This window comes from Poeciliopsis prolifica, unplaced genomic scaffold, assembly GCF_027474105.1.
Source record: "Poeciliopsis prolifica strain line A6 unplaced genomic scaffold, Auburn_PproV2 SCAFFOLD004, whole genome shotgun sequence".
Lineage (NCBI taxonomy): Eukaryota > Metazoa > Chordata > Actinopteri > Cyprinodontiformes > Poeciliidae > Poeciliopsis > Poeciliopsis prolifica.
Genome location: NW_026562379.1, coordinates 16,403,417 through 16,423,327, shown reverse-complemented (window position 1 = coordinate 16,423,327; position 19,911 = coordinate 16,403,417). Strand labels below are relative to the sequence as shown.

The window sequence follows — 19,911 nt, the reverse complement described above, 5'->3', positions numbered from 1 at the left end:
ATAGTCTTGAGTTTCAATTAAATATATTTTTTAATGCAACTTGACTGAATTAAATATTATCATTGGTAATGGCTGTATGACCTCACTAAACCTTTTTTGTTTGCTTAAGATGGCTTAATTGAATTGGTGCTATATCGATAAAGTAGCAAGCTGCTAAACATTAGCAATCCTTAAATATTTGAAATGGAGGCGTTACCTTGTAAATAGCCTAACTTTGAAATTTTAAACAAGTTAAACTGGAAAAAAAATTTTTTTGTTTGGATTTATGTGGTAAACAGTTTTGTTCAATGACGTGAAACGCTTTAAATTGGGTTAATATGCTATGCTAATTAGCTTGTGCTCCCCAACGGTTGAATTACGTCATCGGTATGAGGTTAAACAGTCTTCAGCTTAATTACATGATTAAATCGTAGTAGAGCGGGACCTAAGAGTTAATCGGATACCCGAGACTTAAGTTAAGACCAAAAGCCGAGTCAGAGGCTCAGCTAAATGCAACCTAACGAAATAAAAATAGACATTGAATGTTTTCGGCTCTGCTGCAGTTTTCCTCCCATCCACCAGAGGGCGTAGCCTCCATTTAATTAAAAATATGCCGCAAGGATTGTGTTGGGAGGTTTAACTCTACAGCGTGTTTACAACTCAGGACGCCACAGCAGTTTAACTCCCACTTCAGAGTCGATCCGTCGCTGTTGGTGTCAAACGGTGAGTTAAAGTTTTATTTATGACAGTTTCGGTTTCCTAGCAACTTTTTAGGCTGTATTTGCTATCGTAGAAGAAGGGCGTCTAATTTTTGCTCTCTAAAAAGGCCTGTATTGGAGATCTGCAATATTTATATAATAAAGAGCTTTTCACCCCCTTAAATCATATTTAAATAAAAATTAAACGCTAATTTAGGTTAAACTTAATGATACATAAATAAATACTGACTTAACTGTGTTAATGTTGCATCTTTCCTTAAATGTTTTGCTTAAAACCACTAAAAGGCTTCTTACTTTTTAAACATGTCAGCTGTTTTCTTTGGTTATATAGTTATTGTTCTTAATTGTTTTTTATTGTGAGAGGTATGTTTTTATGTAACAAGTGGAAAGGTAGGTATTACTTGCATGTTCCAAAAAATAAAAAAAAACATTCATTCCGCCTCATATTAAAATTATTCCAGGAGTTGTTATTGTCATTTTATATTTCAAATTCTTTGCAGATTTTACAGAAAAGAGTTTTCTATTCCAGTTTAAATATCAAACCATTATTTAGTTGCTAACATTACAGTTCAAGGTTATTATGAGTCACTTTGGAGAGCTTGACATAACAAAATGTGAGCCTGAAATTATACTGAAATAAGAGTAGCACTACTCTTGAACCAAAATATAAAGTTATGTGGAAATTTTGCTTTTGCAAGAACCAAAAATATAAATAACATAATTAGAAAATAAAATCAGACAAAAAAAAATCCTTATCAGTTTCTTTCCAAATGAAATTTTGTGTCTGGTGAAGATTTGTTTGAAAAATGTTTGTTTTTCATTCAGTTGGTAGAAAATCCAGAAATTTACCTCAACTAAGAGTAGAAATACTTCACAATGAAATTACTCAAGTAAAAGTAAATTGTGGAATAGTGAAAATACTCCTAAAAGTAAATTTTTCCCAACGAGTTACTTGTAATTGTAATTAGTTACTACCTAACTCTGGCGACCTTTGACCTAGACAATTTTAAAAAAGCTCCTAAGAGTGTCTGTGCTTTTTCTTTGGTTGAGCTGTGTTTACTGTTTGTTAGTTACATTATTGATTACTTGGTATTGTCTTCCAGCCTCGTTGAACTATGACCTCCCCAGAAATTGCCTCCCTGTCCTGGGGCCTGATGAAGGTGAAGGGATGCTCCTCCAGCTACAAGGACTGTAAGGTCTGGCCCGGAGGCAGCCGGGCCTGGGACTGGAGGGAGACTGGGACCGATGTAAGTCAAACCAGAATCAATATAAACGCTGTTAGCGATTGTAGAATCTGTTCCTCTGAGGAACATTATGACTTTCTCCTAGCATTACCCAGGAGTGCAGCCTGCTGACCTGGAGGAGGTGATGAAGAAGGGAATAGAGCTGCTGGTCATTGGGAGAGGAATGAGTGAAGCTCTACAGGTAAATTATATTCTTTAAAAAGTCAAATTGAATGTTTGTGCAACACCAGAAACCTCAATAACAAACTAAACTACAAGGGTGTATAAGACATTGCTGATCTTTCTGTGGTACCATACAGTGTTTATGTGTGAGGGTCAGCTTAGTCGACCCCTCAGCTTTACGCCCTAATCCCCCTGTAGAGGACGCAGCAGACTAAGGGGTAAAACAGGATTGCAGAAATCCCAAAAGGGGATTGGTTCAACAATCTGAGCGCCTTCTGCCTCAACACGGGTCCGATTGACTCGTATGAGGCGAAAGGACAAAAGCCATCTGAATCAGGAAGTTTGGATCTATTGTACGGCTGGAATTTAAAGAATCATTAACTAATTTGGTAATCGTTCATTGTTAACTGGGATATACGGACACAAAAAGGGTAATATGCAGAAAAAACAACATATTCCTAACGGCAATTAAGCCAAAACTGTGCAAAAAATATTTAATAAGATAAAAAGCCGAGTTTATCTGTAACTATATTCTACCCAGAACTCCTGTAGCAGCAACATTTCAGCTTTACCTGCTTCAACTTCTGTGATAAACAGATAAATACAAATATTAATAATTAACTTTGCCTTGGTAACAGAGCCTCTCTGTGTCCTGTTGATATTAAATAATTTTATGATCCATTGCTGTAATATTTGAGCCAGAATCCCATCAGTTCTGTAGCACAAAGTACCGTAGTTCCTGTTTTAGACGTGCATGTTTTTTCCTCCACAGGTTCCTTCCTCGACTCTGGATTTCGTGAAGCAGCAAGGCATTGAAGTCCGAGTCCTCCAGACTCAGAAGGCTGTGGCTGAATACAACAAGCTGGCTGTTCAAGGAGCCAAAGTGGGCGGCGTTTTCCACTCGACCTGCTGACATCGCCTTTCTGGACGCCATTAAACATGTTGATACCTGCGCCCAGAGGTTTTCTCAGCATCTCTGCAGTTATCAGTGGTGAGACTTAAACCGTTCAAGGTTCTAAAAAGGAATGAATGCACTCCAAAAATGGGGAAAATTTGCAATTAATCTCAAACTTTCTAGAAAAACAAGAAAATATCCAATTAGAAAATTATATAACTTTTTCTATATACAACGGCCGTAAAGCAGCATCTTATACTGAAGGTTAAATCAGTTTTTATTTACAGAGTTTACCGGAGTAAAGTTTCTGAAGCTCTGAAGTGCGTTAAAGTTTACCTGAGATGACTGAGAATTCAAAGTCACAACATGAACTTGAATAAAAATGCATTTCTAACAGCCTCCAGCACCAACAGTGTCTAAAACAATCAAAATGGTGCTGATGTTTTATTTACATATGAATAAAAATTGTTCTAATAGAAAAAGGAGGTTTGCAGATTGTATTTAACTCTTCTTTATTCAGGATTAGCTACACTGCAAAAACAATATTTTACCAAGTATTTTTTGTAGTTTCAAGTGCAAATAGAAACTACACAAACTGTAGTTTCTGGAACTATTTCACTTATAACACTAGAAAAATTTTCCATCAATATTAAGGAACTATTGACCTAAAACAAGCTGCTATATCTTGCTGAAAAATTACTTGTAAATTACTTCTGATTTGTTTCACGTGTAATAAGATATTTGCACTATAAACTAGACAAAAATACTTTGTAAATATTATGTTTTTGCAGACTAAATCTGTGAATTGCTGAATTGTGTATTTCTGCCTGTTTGATTACATGAAAACTAATTAAAATACTTTCCAAATGTTTGTGGAGTGAAAAACAAAATTCCATCCAAATAAAAATATTTCCATCTGCTTTAAAAACCCAGTCCGGTCTGAAGTCCTGTCTGAAGCAGGGTCTCGTAGACCTGGGGTCCGGTTATCTCCGTGCAGGTTTGGGCATGATGTAGACTTTGACAGGCTTGCTGAACGGGATCGTTCCCTCGACGGCGGCCTCTGCTGGCGGGAGGCCGTCGATGCTGTCGCTCCACCCAGACTTGCTGGATGAAGATGGAGAGGACGAAGAGGAGCTGTAGGCCAGCAGGAGGCGCACCTCGACTTGCGAAGGCTCTGGGGAAAGTCAAGGCCGTCTGATGTTAGCTGAAGGTCAGCGCGACCTCAAAGCGAGGAGCTCTGAGCGGTTTGTTGTACTGACCCGTCCAGGCGGTGTGAGAGAGGTAAACCTGGGTGATGAGCCGGTGTCTAGTCGGTCCCGGTTTTCTGAAGTCTGCCGGTTTGGGATGGATCACATGGCTTTGGCCGTCTGGATACAGGACCTGTAGGAATGTTTGAAAAAACCGTTAAAGGCTTAAATATGCAAAATCCAAAAAAATGTTTATTGAAACTTTCAACATCAACAAACCTCCAGGGACTGATTCTATGAGTAGAGCTAAAACAATGAATTATGATTAATTGAAATAATAAAGTAATCCAGTAAATATAAATATGATAAATATATCACAAATAACTTAAAAGAAATCTGACTTTGTAATTTAATAACTTGAAATTGGGCCTCTTTAAAAACTCTTTCTGAAATTCAGGAAGTCGTCACAACACGGCTCCTCCATCAACCACTGAACGGCTCTACCAGCGTTTCACTTTCCCATCATGAGCTCAGCTGATTCACAGTTTCATCAGGTGTTTGCTATTTGCTGCTGGCTAGTCTGAAGGAGCTGAGTGGGGCGGGGCTAGGTCCACCCAGGCGTTTTGCACAGCTGAATGGTTGTCATGGAGATTAAAGCAACACTTCAGGGAATAACATTATAACATGAAGTGAAGCTAAAACAATGATCCTGTCCTTTAGTTCCTTTAATAGGAATGAATTGGTTACTATCAACATGCAGGAAACTAAAACTTTACAAAACTAAAACTTTACTGCCAGAACTTGTTCCACTGGCAGATTATTTCATGTAAAATGTGGGGAAAATGTCATCAGTAAAATTATCTGCCAGTGAAACTTGTACTTATTTTTTATTTATCAATATCAAGCTCCTATATCGTTCCGAAAAGTTCCTTGTAATTTAGTTTTGTCTTATTTTAGGAGAACCAAGATATTTGCACTAGAAACTAGAGGAAAATACTTGGTAAGAAGAAGTTTTTTTTTGCAGTGAATCGCTAATATTTGCACCCAGAACATTTTGGTAAAACAAAGTATGAAACAATCAGCAGCTTTCTTTCAATTTAAGGTAACAGTCACCTGAACTTTGACCTTATCCTGGGGATCCTGGACGTGCTCCAGCGTGGCGTCGATGTCCAGCGCCACCACCAGGCCGGACGTGAACCTCAGCGGGTTATCCGACTCGCCTGTTGGCTCGATGATGGCGGCTGTGGCGCGATGGATCTGCGACACAAATATGACGATGTGTTGGTATTAGATCTGCTTTGTGTGGCAGAAACTCTGATTGGTTATTATGTTACCTGCTCAGGTAGTCTGAGCTGCAGCAGGCCGCTCTGCCTCAGCGTCGTCTGGAGAATCTTCACCATCTCCACAGGTTTACAAGACAAGAGCCGCGGCATGATCTCCAAAAGTTTGTCCACAAAGCTGTCCTGGAGGTGGGGCAGCTCTGCCAGGAACATCCTGGGGGAGCAGAAAGGCCACAATCCGCCGAGTTACTACAGCTGGCATCTAAAATAGCCTCTCAGAAGTTCCAGAAACACAATACAATAAAACACACTAACAGACTGAATTACCTCTGAAAAGACTCGATCTCCTGCAGGAACTTCTCACAGCTGCTGATGAGAAGATCCAACCTAAGGAGAAGTGACAGCCGGGTGAAACCTCTGAACAAACAGCGACTGAGCGCTGTGCGTTTCTGTACCGACCCTGGTCTGGTTCTGGCCGTCAGCACCAGCTGCAGGGCTTTGGCCTGAAGGCGAACATGGTGAATGGTCGCCACCTCCCTGCTTTCCAAACCGCTGTACAGAAACTCCAGCTTGTAGGTTTCCTCTAAAATCTGCAGGAAATCAGAAGAATTAACTGCGTTTTAAGGCTGTGGGATTTATTTCAGTCTTAAGTTTGTGTGTTTACCTGCTGAGCTGCAGCTGTAGCAGTGACGTTTTGTTTCAGGCAGAGAGGGACGGCCATGTTCCACAGCTTGTCCTGCAGGGCCTGAACAACAACAATACATAAAACGTTAAAAGAGTTTTTCTCTGAGATTCGTTCTCCTGCAGGACATCCAGCTAATGAAAAGGAAGCACATGCCACCTTCATGAGCAGCAGCTGACAGCGCAGGTATGTGGCGCAGAAATCAGCAGCTCCAGCGAGTTCAGTCTGCAGCTCGCCTAGCCGCTGCAGATCTCTGATGAAATGAGAACCACAATAATCCAGGTAAATCAATCAAATGGAGATAATTTTAATCTGAAACCATTAATCAACAGAGCGATGCTAAGACTTTTTTCAAAAGCATTTTCAGAGTTTGACAAACATTTAACTTTATTCAGTCCTACTTCCAGTGCGACGTTTACCGTATTGTGAAGTTCAACAGGTCCTGGGCTCCAGGTGTCTCCAGGTTCTGGATGGTGCTGACCCTGTTGAGACTCTGCTGGAGGAAGAGTTTGGCCGACTCCACCGAACCAGAACCGCATCCTGAGTCCACGGAGTCCAGACTGCAAACCTGCTTCCTGCCCGGCAACTGAAGCAAACAGTTACAGGAAACTAAACTGAACTACTTTAAATTTTCGGCAGGATGTGTGAAACATTATTTGCTAAAGACAATCTGGAAGGTCAGCGTAATTTTTAGCTTAAATAGATTCTTGATTTACAGGAACTAAAGACTCACAAATACCAAAATCTTAAAAAAGTTTTAAATAAAACATAAATTGAGGCGATTTGCATGAAAATGGATCCAGCTGTTCGGCTGTTTGTGGTGTTTTGTCGGTTCTCACCCGGAGTGGGGGAACGAGGTGCGACAGGCTGTCCCTCAGGTAGGCGTAGTGCCTGAAGGTGTGGTCGGAGAACAGCGCCGGCATGGTGGGACACGACTTGGCGGCGTTGAACACCAAAACCAGAACCGCGATGTCTGAGATGAGTCACAGGAGTCAAGAGGGACGAACAGATTTCACTCAAAGCAACTCTGTGCCATAAAAACCACTGCAGCAGCTCTGCAGAGGCAGAAAAATTAAATATTGAAGAAAGTATTCAAGAATTAAACTTTCCTCTCATAAAGAAGTACATTTTAACGGTTACCACACTGATTTCTGTTCCTCTGTGCTTTTTATTCACATTAAAGTGGCAGATTTCTGCGTTTTCTGAGCACAAAGAGCCATTTCATGTCACAAAGAAACATTTCATGTCTTTTACAGGAAGTAAAAGAAATTTTACTTCCTGTTTTATCCCCTTAAAATTAGGCCTCTGTCTCTTTAAGAATCTCTGCCGTCAGAAAGTCCCAACATGGCTTCTTTCTAAACCCTTTAACGTTTTGACCAACGTGGTTCTGAGAAGCAGATTGCATAATGAGCTCAGCACTCCCACCAGGTGTTTACTAATTTCTGCTGGCTAGTCTGAAGGAGCTGAGCGGGCGAGTGCCACTCTGTGAGGCCCGGAGGCGGGGCTAAGTCCACCCACGTGTTTTGCACAGCCGAATGGTTGCCATGTAGATGAAAGCATTTCTCAAACAAGCATGAAACACTCCAGGTGTGTTTTTGACAAAGACATGAATAACACAATGTAAAGCTCAAAAAAGTTGACTTTACATATTATTGCCCCTTTAAATGATTTTTCGGGGGCAAGAAAGATACAGGCGGGGTCGTCCATGTCAGGCTCCGGCGTGTCGAAGTACGGGTGAGTGCTGAGCAGCTCAGGAACCAGCGGCAGCACGAGCGTTGGGTGGCGAGATCCAAGAAACTTCAAACATCTGTGTGAAGAAAAGCAGATTGAAAACAAATCAAGGACAAAGTTAAGACAACATAACGCAGTTCATTTAATAATAATCAGTAAATAAACTGCTGGACTGTTTTCCAGAAATAATAAGATCTTCTCTGAAACGCTGCAAAATAACAGGCCGTTATTTTACAACAACTTATATAAATTAAGATTTGCTTCAGCAAAAAGTTGAATGTTACTTGTTTCAAATTACTTTGGTAGAGTTACTGATTCAGGGCAGTTTTATTAAAGCTGCAATATGAAACTTTAATTGATAAACATGTTACATATTTGACAAGAGAATCTGTGAAAAATAAATGCATTAAAATAATTCAAGCAAAACTTCTCCCAGTGCTCTCTAGAAACAACCAATTTGTCCAGGAGGCAGTGCTGTCAATCACCCATCCTTGTGGCGCTGCTCTCCCCTGCTCCGTCTCCCTCTGCTACGCTGCATTTAGCACCGACGATCATGAATGTTCAGGCTAGCTCGTATAGCCACTGAAAACACAGAATAAACGGTTTTCCCGTAGCAACAAGTTGCTTCTCTGCCATTAGCACATTTAGCAGCGAGTACATGAGGAGGATTGACAGCGCTAAGACCCTCCTCCTGGCTCTGATTGGTTGTTTCAGGTGAGGAGAGGTGCCTTTCTTCAGAAGGCGATTGCTCTATTCACAGATTATCTGTCTCACAACATGGTGACACTTTTCACAAATATGCCAAAAATATATTCTTTATAAAAGTTACAGACTGCAGCTTTAAAGGACTGAATGTTAAATAAACTTTAACATTCTGGAAAGTAACCAAAAAAATGACTGTTTGCTTCACTAATTTAAGGAAATTTATTTATTTTTTTTGCTCAGAATCTTTTGGATAACAGTAAGTAATAAAGTCTTACTTCCAGACGGAGTTGCGGTCGGTGGGATATTTGTTGAGGTTCTTCAGCAGCTCCAGCAGCGCCAGCTGGATGCACTCCTTGGTGGAGACGTTGGTGTAGCAGAGCAGCTCATGGAGAGCTTCCCTGATGTCCCGAGACGAGTCCTGGAGACAAACATCGTCAGCATCTTCACTCGCGGCCAAAAACGAAGCATTCGGGTCGTGCCGACCTCCAGGACGGCCAGCACGGTGTCCAGCTGGTCCTCCCTGAGCGTTATGTGGGTGGAGATTTCTCTCAGCACGTGGATGGACTGCAGCCTGACTTCCTCGATCTCATCGTTGAACATGTCGACGAGGAAATCGAGGCACTTTTCGGCGAAGCTGGGCGACGAGCGGGCGAGCCGGCAGAGGGCCTCCACTGCAGCGATTCGAACCTCTGAGGCGGACATGAAGAGGAAACAGTCAGACATGTTCCAGCACAAAGCAAAAAGATTCAAAGTGAGAAGAGGATCAGTGAAAAATATTACTGAAGACCACGCCACAGCGCACGGCATTCTGGGTAAATATAACCAAAAACAAACACGCTATTCTAGCGCAAGCGGGAGAAATGGACAGAAACATTTTTGTTACATTTTTTGCATAAAATGAGATTTTATTCTGTTCAGTTCTACCTACTTTGAGCCGTTTTAAGGCGTCTGTCACTTTAAATCCAAATAATGTGCTGCTGGCGACGCCCCCAACTCAACCTGTACGCTCACTCAAAAATGGCTGCGTAATTGTACAACCATACATCTTTGAAAAGCAGAAGTGAGGCCTCCTGCACAACCAAAAAGAATGTAGCGAGAGGTTTCTAACAAAAAACACTTGTCTTTTCCAGCAGCCATTGTACAGAGCATACAGGGTAAAACCAGCTGACCAAACATGCTGAAGCTTAGTTTGGGTTGCTAGGTAACCGGCTGGTCTGGCTGGGGTTGCTGCGTAATCCTGCAGAATCCGCCGAATGCAACTTTATTGGGAAATCTTTGAAACGGCTCTTTATCCAGACACCAAAAAACATTCATTTATTGCCACCAAAACCCGTCTGGGTGTTTTCTTAAGTAGTAGAGACTGAAATAGAAGCACAAAAATGTGCAAAATTAGAATTTTAGATAATAGGCCCCCTTCAAAATTCAAATCTAGAACAAAAAGGGGCCACATTTACGCACAGAAACACACAGTGATTTGATAAGATACCAAACATCTCGTCCTCGAGGCCGTGGACGAAAGCACCGCAGGCCCCCGAGGCGATGAGGTTGACGGTGTTGGTGTCCAGTTTCTCTTTGGGGGCGTCATCGGCCCACTTCCTGCCGGAGGAGAACTCTCCGGATGCGAAGAGCTCTTTGGCTCGTTCGTGAGCCGTGCGCTTCCTCTGAACACAGACGGGTCAAAAGAAACGAAAACGTCAGATTTAATCTGGTGAAGGCAGAAAACAAACCGGAGCGTACTCACTCTGAGATCCGACATGAGCTTCTTATCCAGAGTTTGCTCCAGAAAGTGAGGGCTGACCTGCAGCATGGAACCCTGGGATTCCAACATTAAACGTTAAAATTCACGGATCCAACATGTGACGACTGAATCAGTTTTATTTCCTCACCAGGGTTTTAGTGGCCTGGACCCGAACCATCCAGGAACCGTCGCTCACCATGTGGCTGATCTTCCCAAACGCATCGTCAACCAGCCGGATCTCCTCATTGGACGACGGGATGGGCACAATGCTGACAAGCAGAGCAGGAAATACATTGAATATTTCCCCTGATTTGAAGAGTTCAACTCAAACTCAATTAAATTTGACAAATCCTCTTTTTGTTAAATAATCCTTGACGATCTGAAATTTCCACTGCTGTTGATTTAGATCAAACTCATTTTAATTGGCCACATCAAGATCATAAATGTTCTTACACATTCTTGTGCCAGAATATATTGAGAGAACTCATTAATAAACTGTGAAAAGTTTACTAACAGTTTATAAACTTTAATAAACTGTTATTAAACAGTTTCCTAACCCTAAGAAGCAGTCGCTCCTTAATTTCATGATAGTTTTTGTAGTTCTTCACCTCCAAAATTACTGATTCTGTGGAAAATATTTGACAATTTTCCAAAAAGCATGCTGACGTCTGACTTTTTGGACTTTTACTTGACATCAGGGCAGGCTGAGGCAACAGCGCTGCAAAAGTAACAAACACCGCCGTTTGTGAGTTAGCAAAACTTCATTTATGCAGATAATCTGTAAAAAACTCACATTTTTAACATCCTAACTGACTGACTGTGTTAAGCAATAGCAAGAAAAAGTGCTTGGATTCGTTGATTTCACGAGAATTTGCTAAATCATGAAAAACTGCAGGGACTGATTGATTAATTTGACAATAAATAAATAAAAACTGATTTGATTTTGCTGAAAAAAAAAACCTCATCTTGAAGCATACACCTGTTATTTTGAAGTCTCTTCACCACAAAAGCTCAAAATCTTACCAAGTATTTTTGTCTAATTTTTAAGTGCTAATATGTTAGTACACCTGAAATACGCAGCGTTTCAGCAAAATGTGGGAGTTTGTTTTAAGTAAATACTCCTTAATATTCACAAAAAAGCTCAAGTTTAAATGGCAGATTATTTAATTTATAACACGAGGAAAATGTCTTGTTATAAGTGGAATAATCTGCTAGTGGAACTAGAACTTTTTTAAGAAATTATTTACCTAAAGCTGAAAAGTTACTTGTCTTATTTCAAGTGTAATATAATATTTACAGTAGAAACCAGACCTAAAACACTCCTTCTGGAGTCCAGAGGACCACATAAAAAGCTACAAAGGGCCGGATTTGGCCCATGCGCCTCAAGTTTGACACCTGTGATTTAGAGGAAGCGTTATGGTTTGATCTTTACCTTTCTGAGTAGAGCTGGCTGAGCACCCAGACCATCTGCACAGCGGCAGAGCGGACCTGCTCATAGTCGTCAGACAGCAGCCTGCAGGCCTGGAAACGTGAAAAATATCAACATTTTCCTTCTGCAGCAGCTGATCGACCGATTTAATTAAAGTTTATAATTAAATCTGAGAGGAGAGAGTCAAAGTGCATCACATTTGGATTCAACAGTTTCCAACCATCTGTCCTTCATTTTCTTTACTTGTTTATATCTGTAGGTTTTCTGTTCAGACACTTTATTGTTTTCCTTACTTGATGTTTCCTTAAAAACCTGGAGATTTTATTGGTTCCTGCTGAAACGTTTGGACCCGGCCACTCTGCGTAGCTACCCCTTCCTAACAGAGTTTTATAAATCCATCAATCAGCCATCTGTTAACTGCTGAATTAAATATGCGTCTTAAAAATGCTGATTATAACTAAATCCTTGTAGTTTTTTTGTTAATTGTGTAACAGGATTCATTTAAACATCTAAATATTGCTGCTTTGTTTATGTTTTGTTTATCTGTGAGCACCTGTTCATAAATGATCTGATGAATCTTCATTCCTCGCTCATGAAGCTGCAGCTGGAAAATAAGTAAACAAAATCTTAATAAAAAAAATGAAAAAAGCAGTAATTTAACGGTGCAGCTGGAGGGAGAGTGGCTGGTGGTACCATAGCTTTGAGCGCTGCGGCGCGAACTCTGGGGTCCTGGTCTGAGAAGTAGGTGCTGATGATACTCTGGACGTCCCGGACTCCTCCTGCAGAGCCACACAGCAAACACTCCGACACATTTAGCAGCAATCCAAACACAATTTTACTTTCTAGGTGATGATTTTCAAGGTTTGTGTCACAGCAGCAGAAATTAAATATACTAAATTGATAAGGCTGGTGACAGTTACTGCAAATTATTCATGGTAAGATTTTTATTCGATTATTTCATTGTTAAAGAATAAAAAGAAAAATTTATCAAGAATTAACATCTGATGTTTACTACAGTAACGAACTAAAGGCTCAAAGTATGGAGGGATGCACGGTCGGATGTACGGTCGGATGTACGGTCGGATGCACGGTCGGATGTACGGTCGGATGCACGGTCGGATGTACGGTCGGCTGTACGGTCGGATGTTTCAGACCTAGCGATGAGCTCGGTCCCTCGCCGTCTTTGGTCAGAGGCGTTTCCACAGTTCCCAGGAACCCCAGCAGCTGCAGACATTTGTTCCTCACCCCAAAGTTCGTGTCGGAGAGAAGCTGAAGAGGAGAAACAGGAAGACATTCAAGATGGCGGCGCGGCGTCCCCACGGCGACGCCCAGATTTCACCCAGGCAGCTTCACCTTGCAGGCCACCTGGACGAGGCGCCGCCTGACGGCCGGACTCTCTGGGAGCTGGCCGCCGATCAGCAGCAGGGAGTCCAGCAGCTGAGCCAGAACCTGATGGGATTCTGGAGACATTTCATAAACCGTCATCAGAACTGGATCTGCAGCTGGGCTGGAAATAGTTACATTACTGGAGTAACTGGTTTTGGAAAAAAAACAAAAAACTTTTAGGAGTATTTTTACTTTTACTTGAGTTAAATATCTTGATTATGAATGAAAAACAAACATTTTAACCAAAAACCTGCAGTTTCTGTAACAGTTTCACCAGTTTCCAGCTTCTTTTTTATTGAAAGAAGCTGATTTGGAAAATTATTATATTTTGCCTGGTTTTATTATTTTGTGATTATGTTATTTATATGAATTAATTCATTTGGGTCTTTAAATATGAAAGATGATTAATAACACTGGGAAAAAATAATCAGACTTTAATCTCAGATTTTTTACTTAATCCTGACTTTAATCTCAGAATTTGGATTTTAATGTCAGATTTCTGACTTTAATCCCAGATTTCTGACAATTCTCTCAGAAAATATGACTAATCATCTAAGGTCAAAAATCAGGATTATGATTAAAAAAACAACAATTCTTTTTGTATTTTTTTTATTCCAGTGGCACTAATTCTCTTCCATATTTCAAATACCAAACTCTCCGCATGACTTCCTTTTTTAACCTCCTGATTATGTATTTTTTAAATATTAAAATTATGTTTTGATGAGTTACTCAGTAGGTTTTTTTTACCCAATACTTGTTTGAGTAATCTCTTGGACTTTTTACTTTTACTCCAGGTAGAACATGTTGAAGCAGTGCTACGGGTCTCACTCTCATTTCCAAGTGTGTTAATCACGTCGTCTACGACGCAGTCGGGGCTGAAGCCGTTTGTTTTGGACAGCAAACCCAGGAGAGATGCGATCTTCAGCCTCACTGAGTTATCAGTCTCCTAAATGAGAAACAAAACAGGGAATTATTACCACCAACAACTGTAAACAAATCCAAAACCTGGTGACTGTGTGTGGATCTGTGGTGTTAGCTTCACCTTGTAGTAATGCTCCAGCAGGATCCGGATCACGCCCTCCACGCTCTCCGCCTCCACCGGTTTGCGTGCGAACTCCAGCAGGTACTGCAGGGCGTCGGTGGCGTTGGCGGCTTTGCAGAGGTCGATGTGCAGCGCTGCGGATTTACTGGGCTTGGACAGGCGCAGCTTCTTGGCTGGAGCTTCTTCATGAGGAATCTGCAGGAATTATTATCATTTTTGCTAACTGAATTAATATTTTAACCAAATATGTAATATTATATAACCAAAAAAACATATTACAGGATGTAATTATTCACACTGATGCAGAATCTGGAGCTATTATGTAAAGACCTAAAGAGGCACAATCTAGATCTGCAATCTACAGCTTCATTTATTACTGCTAGAAACTCGCCATCGAGCTTGAAATTTGTATGCTGGACTCAGATCTGAACCATCAGAGTCACATGAAGACAGTTACAAAGTCAGCCTTCTACCACCTGAAGAACATTTCCAGGATTAAAATACAAAAGTCCCAGCACGATCTAGAGAAACTCATCCATTGATTACTGCAACAGTGTCTTCACAGGTCTGAATGAAAACTCAATCAGATCAGACACTGAGTCCCTTTTAAATCACAGCTAAAAAACATTTATTTACAGCCAAATTTGATCAATAACAACTGTAACATCATGACATGTATTCTGTTTTTAAACATGTCATTGTTTTCCATTGCTTTATTCTCCTTCTAATTACGCAAAGCATTTTAAACTCAATCAATATTTCATTTAAACTGACGCAACTCTGGTTATTTTGCAAAGAGTAAAGTGCAAATATGTTTTAAGTTGTAGTGATATACACACCACAAAACCTGCAGGTATAATCCGTCAAAATCTGACTCTACGATATTGACTCAGTGGGGCTGAATACAAATGCAAGCCATGTTTTACAGTTTAATCAGTTTAATCACATTATTTTTTTTAAACTTTGCTTCAAAACGTCACATTAAAACGTGGTTCGTATCTCCTGTCAGAACAGATTATTCACGTCATTTGTATTTATTTACTACCTGCTAGCTGGTGTTAAGGAAGCCTAACTGGCCCAGTCCGGAACTCGGGGTATAATTGTAACATTATCGACTGAAATCAATTTCGAATATTACATTTGAACCGATTGAAGCGATCCCAAAGAGCACGGTAACCGTTATAAACTGGGTTTTGACCGAGACTGGTTGAGTGTTGTTATGCTACGTTAGCTAGCCAGCTAGTTAGCCTGTCGGTACATTTTCTGTTCGGTTTATAACTGAACAAGAAGCGAGGAAAAAACAAACAGCATCTTGGGTTTACCTGAACAACTTTGGAAAACTCCTCATAAACTCGTTTTTTCAAATGTGCTGCCATGTTGTAGCAAAAGCAGCTAGCTGATGTTTCACACCAACAACACAGAATTGTCCCTTTCAGCTTTCCGTAGGAACGTCAATGTGACGTTCAGGTTCCTTTGGTAAATTACGCTTTCACTGTATGTTCATATTAATGTAGTTTTCTGTCTTTTAATAAATTATTTAAAGATTGATTAATATTTATTGAAATAATTAGGTGTTTTATTGAACAAGCTTTCCAACAAATGTTTGTTTGAATTAACCAATTCCACGCTGAAATTTAAATGAATCAGCCAGAATTGTGTGGAAGAACTGATAAAACCATAAATTGGAATCATGTTTCAATTAAGTATTTCTTTATTTCAAATTATTTTACGACAAATTCTCGTTGAACCAGCTAAAATAAATCAAATTAAATGAATCAAACCAGAAAATAACACAATAGTCATTATTTAAAATAATATGTTTAGGGTTTAACTTATTTCAACATTATGATCTACAGGGTTTGTACTGTATTAGTGTACGCTGTAATAATAGGACATAAATATTTAATAAATATTTAAACCTCTGAGGCCTTCACCAAACAGCTGGAGTTACAATATAATTCAATTATACGCAATGTACTGATTTACTAAATTAAACTTGTAATTTATTTTATTTAGAGGTAGAGTAAGAATGCAAATGCACAGCATACTTTTTATGACTTTTATTATTATTATTACTTTTCCTTCTACTTTTTGTTGGTTTGTCACATAAAAGCCAGATGAAATACATTAAAGTTTGTGATTGTAGCATAGAAAATATTAAAAAGCTTCTGGAGTACGACTACTTTTGCAAGCCAGTGCAGAGTTTTTCTATTTATTTGCAGCAACTGACATTGAAAAATAGATTCACCGTTGTGGACTTTCACAAACATTTATGCAAGTAAACAGTTTGATATGAGAACAAGAGGAGGTGACACTAAATGAGAATTATTGCAAATGAGAACAGTGTGATGAACAGTAATTTTTGTCTTATTTCAGACAAAAACACTTGATAAGACTGTGTTTTTACAGTGTAACAAGGGACGATTGTCCATTTTCTTCATTTTAGGTCCATTTCCTGCATTTTACAGTTTCTTTGCAGCAAATAGATCAGCAGTCAGTCAGTAAACATCCTGCAGCTCAATGACAGCTGCTGAGGTCTTTGCCCTCTTGTGGTCTGATTTCCATGTGAAGAATCCCACGATGCTCACCATGAGCGGCAGAACCGCACACAGAACGATCCGGCTGATGGGCAGCTCTGCGGGACACTCCTCTGTGACCGGCGGCTTCACAGTCTGGTTCATCTGGGCCTTTTGAAACAGAAAGGAGGATCTGAAGTCCAGAAATGTAATTTTCTTGTCCTTTGTGGTGTCCACTTGACATCTCCACTTCCTGTTGTTGTCCTCCGCTTGCAGCTTAATGTGTAGCGTGACATTGCACCGAGTGTTTTCAGTCAGCTTGAACCTGCATGGAGACAAAATACATATTTTATGTTCTGTGTAATAAGGTCTTCAGCACAGATTGTATCTTATCATCCAACACTTTGAATAGGCCTAAAACAGAGGCGTCAAAGTCAGTTTCATATCAAAAATCTGAATGTTCTTAAAGGGCCGGTTGTGCCAGAATGTATTTAAATATTTTGATAGGTTAGTTAAACTAAACTATTAAAATATCAATACATTTTGTGATTGCTTTTGTGTTTTTTTTTTTTTGCAATAAAAATCACAGATTTTGTGGTGCTAATTTCGAAATATTTGAAAGGAATTTCATGATATTTTTGCTAATGTATGTGACTTTTGTTACTCGACGTATCGATCACGGACTCTGTCTTATTTAAAGTTTACTAAGATATTTGCACTAGAAACGAGTCAAATATACTTTGTAACATTTTGTATTTTTTCAGCGAAAGCTTTTAAATGTCTTGCATTAGCTGATCCCTTTCACAAACCCGCAGTCGATGCTTCAAAAATACCTAAAGAAACATCAACTTTTAGATTTTTTTCTCATTTTAAGTCACTATTCAATAATTATTACTTTCTTTTAGCATAAACGCTGTCTTATACTTTCAGTTTTTAGTTGGAGATTCCTTTTGTGGTGAAAAACCTTCATAATTGCATTTATGAGTTAGAGTTGAGGAACTGCAAATAAACAAAATCTCAAGATAGAATTTGAAGCTAAACTTGCATCTCACCATGTTAGCATTGATCTGATATGATCTGCGTTTCCATTAACTATGGCATAGTCCACATTGAAGTACCAAAACAAATTTGCTTAATGGAAACAAGGCGATTAAAAAAACGTCATTTAATAAAAGTTTTTGGGCTGCCATCGTTTTTCTGCCGTATCGGAATAGATGTTAATGGAAACAGTTTTTTAAATTCATACGGGTCACGGGAGTCGGACTTTACTGCAGCCGAAAACGACAAAGAAGACAACAGGAAGTTGTAGAAAGATGTTTTGCTTTGTTTTTCAGACAATATGCAGTTCACAGCATCACATAGTAAAATAAAAAAAAAAGTTGAGAACCAGTCAGACGTGATTAATCCATATAACATTTGTAAAATGGCCGCCAGTGTGGCGACCATTTTATCTGCTGGTCGATAAATGATGAGCGCTGCCGTCATGGATGAATTATCAATATATCTCACAAATTGTTTACATGCTTTGCTGCCATGATTTTTAACGACTTATCTAGTGGACAAGCTTGTTTGCATGTGATTTTAATTTAATTTATTATTTAATTCTCGACATTAGCAGAATATAGACAAAGATTTGCTCATAACTATAGTGAGGATGCATTTAGTTACCAACCAGCACATAATGGGGCATAAAGGAGGTGATATAATCATTTGGATGAGGTTTATTGGAGCAGAGAGAATCTATACCACTGGGAAACTTCGCTCTAGAGTGAAATTAGAGGCATCTGTCCGTCAGCGGAAGTTCGGCCTAAACTGGGTCATCAACAGGAACAATATGGTTTCACACAAATAAAGACAAGTAGAATAAACCTGTTTCTGCAGAGGTGTTGAAGCTGATAAGTGAAGTAAAAGCGTTACATTAGCAGCACCTGGCAGCTACATTCCCTCTTTTCACACTTTAAACCACAAACCGATGAAACTGAAACAACTAAATTTCTCTCAACAAAAATTGATCTGGTTCAAGTCTAACCTAGATATTGTTGTGTTAAAATAAATGGTGTCAAATCTGCAATACAAAGAACGTAATCTAGGTGTACCACAAGGGTCAGTACTGGGAACTGTGTGCAATTAATCTAGAGCTGCAACTAAATTATTGTAGTAATAGATTTCTAGAAGTAAAAGATCAGCAGCTGATAAGTACTTCAAACATCAAATCTCTTGCTGTTTAATATAACATGAATATATTGTAGAGCTGATATGTTTGTTATTTTTTTGGATTTACCAATTAGTCACTGGAAATCAGAAAGTTTGGGGTTTATTTTAAATAAATTAATTCCTTAATATTGATTTTAAAAAGTATTAGTTCTAGTAACTTTTTCCAGTGTTGGAGCTAGTATTTTATTTTTTATCAAAATAAAATTAAATCAAGTTTATGTATCTTCCTGTTAGTCAGTTTGGTCTCATTTCAAGTTTACTAAAATATTTGTACCAAAAATATTTTAGGTAAGTAAGGTGTGAATGCCACAGTGCAAAATCACAAAATCTTACCAAGTATTTTTGGTCTAGTTTCTAGTGCAAATATCAATATCAATAATTCAATAATCATTGAAAAAGCACCAGGTAATAAGTGAAATAATCTGCCAGTGGAGTTAATACAGTTTTTTTTATCTTTATCTTGCTGAAAAGTTTTTTGTAAGTTTTTTGTACATTTTAATTGTACTCAGACATTTAAACTAGACCAAAAATACTTAAGATTTTGTGTTTTTGCAGTGTAATCCGATTAATCGTTTCCGGCCTAAATCGATCTTCGTAACATCGATCTTATGAACCTCCTGTCGTCTCCGGGCAGCCGCTTCCCGTCCTCATCCAGCCAGTTGACCCTGAACACGTTGGAGTACGGCTTGCAGCTGCCTGCGTCGTAGTAGGTGAAGAGGATGCAGGTGAGGAAGAGGTTCCCTCCGGGCCGGAGCTCCGTGATCGGAGAACCCGAGCTGACGCTCAGCAGCGACAGGTAGACGTCGGTGACCGCCTCCTTGTTCTCCAGACACACGTACGAACCCGCGTCTTCCACGGTGAGGTCGCTGAGGGCCAGGGAGCAGTTGGACGTGACGGTGGTTCTGCTGGATTTGTCCGAGTCAGGGTTGACCCGCCCTCCGGTCACCTCCTGGCTGTAACGGACCAGGCCGCCTCTGAAGAAGGTCCAGGTGATGGAGGAGC

General features: G+C 39.7%; 3 protein-coding genes across 3 annotated transcripts in view; 1 reads left to right on the top strand and 2 right to left on the bottom strand.

Annotated features, from left to right (window-relative positions):
• The first annotated feature begins 393 nt into the window (after nt 1-393).
• Nucleotides 394-3,870, top strand: aamdc (adipogenesis associated, Mth938 domain containing). The gene is made up of 4 exons (XM_055028551.1): nt 394-702; nt 1,802-1,945; nt 2,028-2,123; nt 2,877-3,870. Exons 2-4 carry the CDS (start codon nt 1,814-1,816, stop codon nt 3,015-3,017), a joined length of 369 nt encoding a protein of 122 aa, XP_054884526.1. The 5' UTR covers nt 394-702; nt 1,802-1,813; the 3' UTR covers nt 3,018-3,870.
• ints4 (integrator complex subunit 4) lies at nt 3,259-15,619 on the bottom strand. Its single transcript, XM_055028549.1, has 24 exons — nt 15,502-15,619; nt 14,180-14,374; nt 13,966-14,083; nt 13,105-13,211; nt 12,906-13,020; nt 12,445-12,530; nt 12,305-12,355; nt 11,755-11,843; nt 10,471-10,591; nt 10,326-10,397; nt 10,071-10,245; nt 9,068-9,273; nt 8,860-9,002; nt 7,840-7,955; nt 6,988-7,121; nt 6,568-6,734; nt 6,308-6,401; nt 6,131-6,211; nt 5,926-6,056; nt 5,794-5,853; nt 5,521-5,680; nt 5,300-5,443; nt 4,259-4,379; nt 3,259-4,173 (listed from the first exon to the last, which is right to left on the bottom strand). The coding sequence occupies exons 1-24, from the start codon at nt 15,553-15,555 to the stop codon at nt 3,983-3,985; spliced, it is 2,931 nt and encodes a 976-aa protein (XP_054884524.1). The 5' UTR covers nt 15,556-15,619; the 3' UTR covers nt 3,259-3,982.
• Nucleotides 15,620-16,221: 602 nt separating this feature from the next.
• Nucleotides 16,222-19,911, bottom strand: part of LOC129359181 (uncharacterized) — a 5,083-nt gene continuing 1,393 nt past the window's right edge. Inside the window, exons 2-3 of the mRNA XM_055028630.1 lie at nt 19,524-19,911; nt 16,222-17,020 (exon numbers count right to left, since the gene is read on the bottom strand). The exon at nt 19,524-19,911 is cut by the window's right edge and continues 90 nt beyond it. Coding sequence (XP_054884605.1) covers nt 16,678-17,020; nt 19,524-19,911 — 731 coding nt within the window. The 3' untranslated portion in view covers nt 16,222-16,677. The remainder of the gene's footprint in view (nt 17,021-19,523) is intronic.

Coding starts and splice junctions, on each gene's coding strand:
- aamdc (XM_055028551.1), top strand. CDS start 1,814: ATGACCTCCCCAGAAATTGCCTCCCTGTCCTGGGGCCTGATGAAGGTG. Junction 1,946..2,027: donor GGAGGGAGACTGGGACCGAT/GTAAGTCAAACC, acceptor ACTTTCTCCTAG/CATTACCCAGGAGTGCAGCC. Junction 2,124..2,876: donor GAATGAGTGAAGCTCTACAG/GTAAATTATATT, acceptor TTTCCTCCACAG/GTTCCTTCCTCGACTCTGGA.
- ints4 (XM_055028549.1), bottom strand. CDS start 15,555: ATGGCAGCACATTTGAAAAAACGAGTTTATGAGGAGTTTTCCAAAGTT. Junction 12,531..12,905: donor GGGACCGAGCTCATCGCTAG/GTCTGAAACATC, acceptor GTGGCTCTGCAG/GAGGAGTCCGGGACGTCCAG. Junction 5,444..5,520: donor AGCTCAGACTACCTGAGCAG/GTAACATAATAA, acceptor TTTGTGTCGCAG/ATCCATCGCGCCACAGCCGC.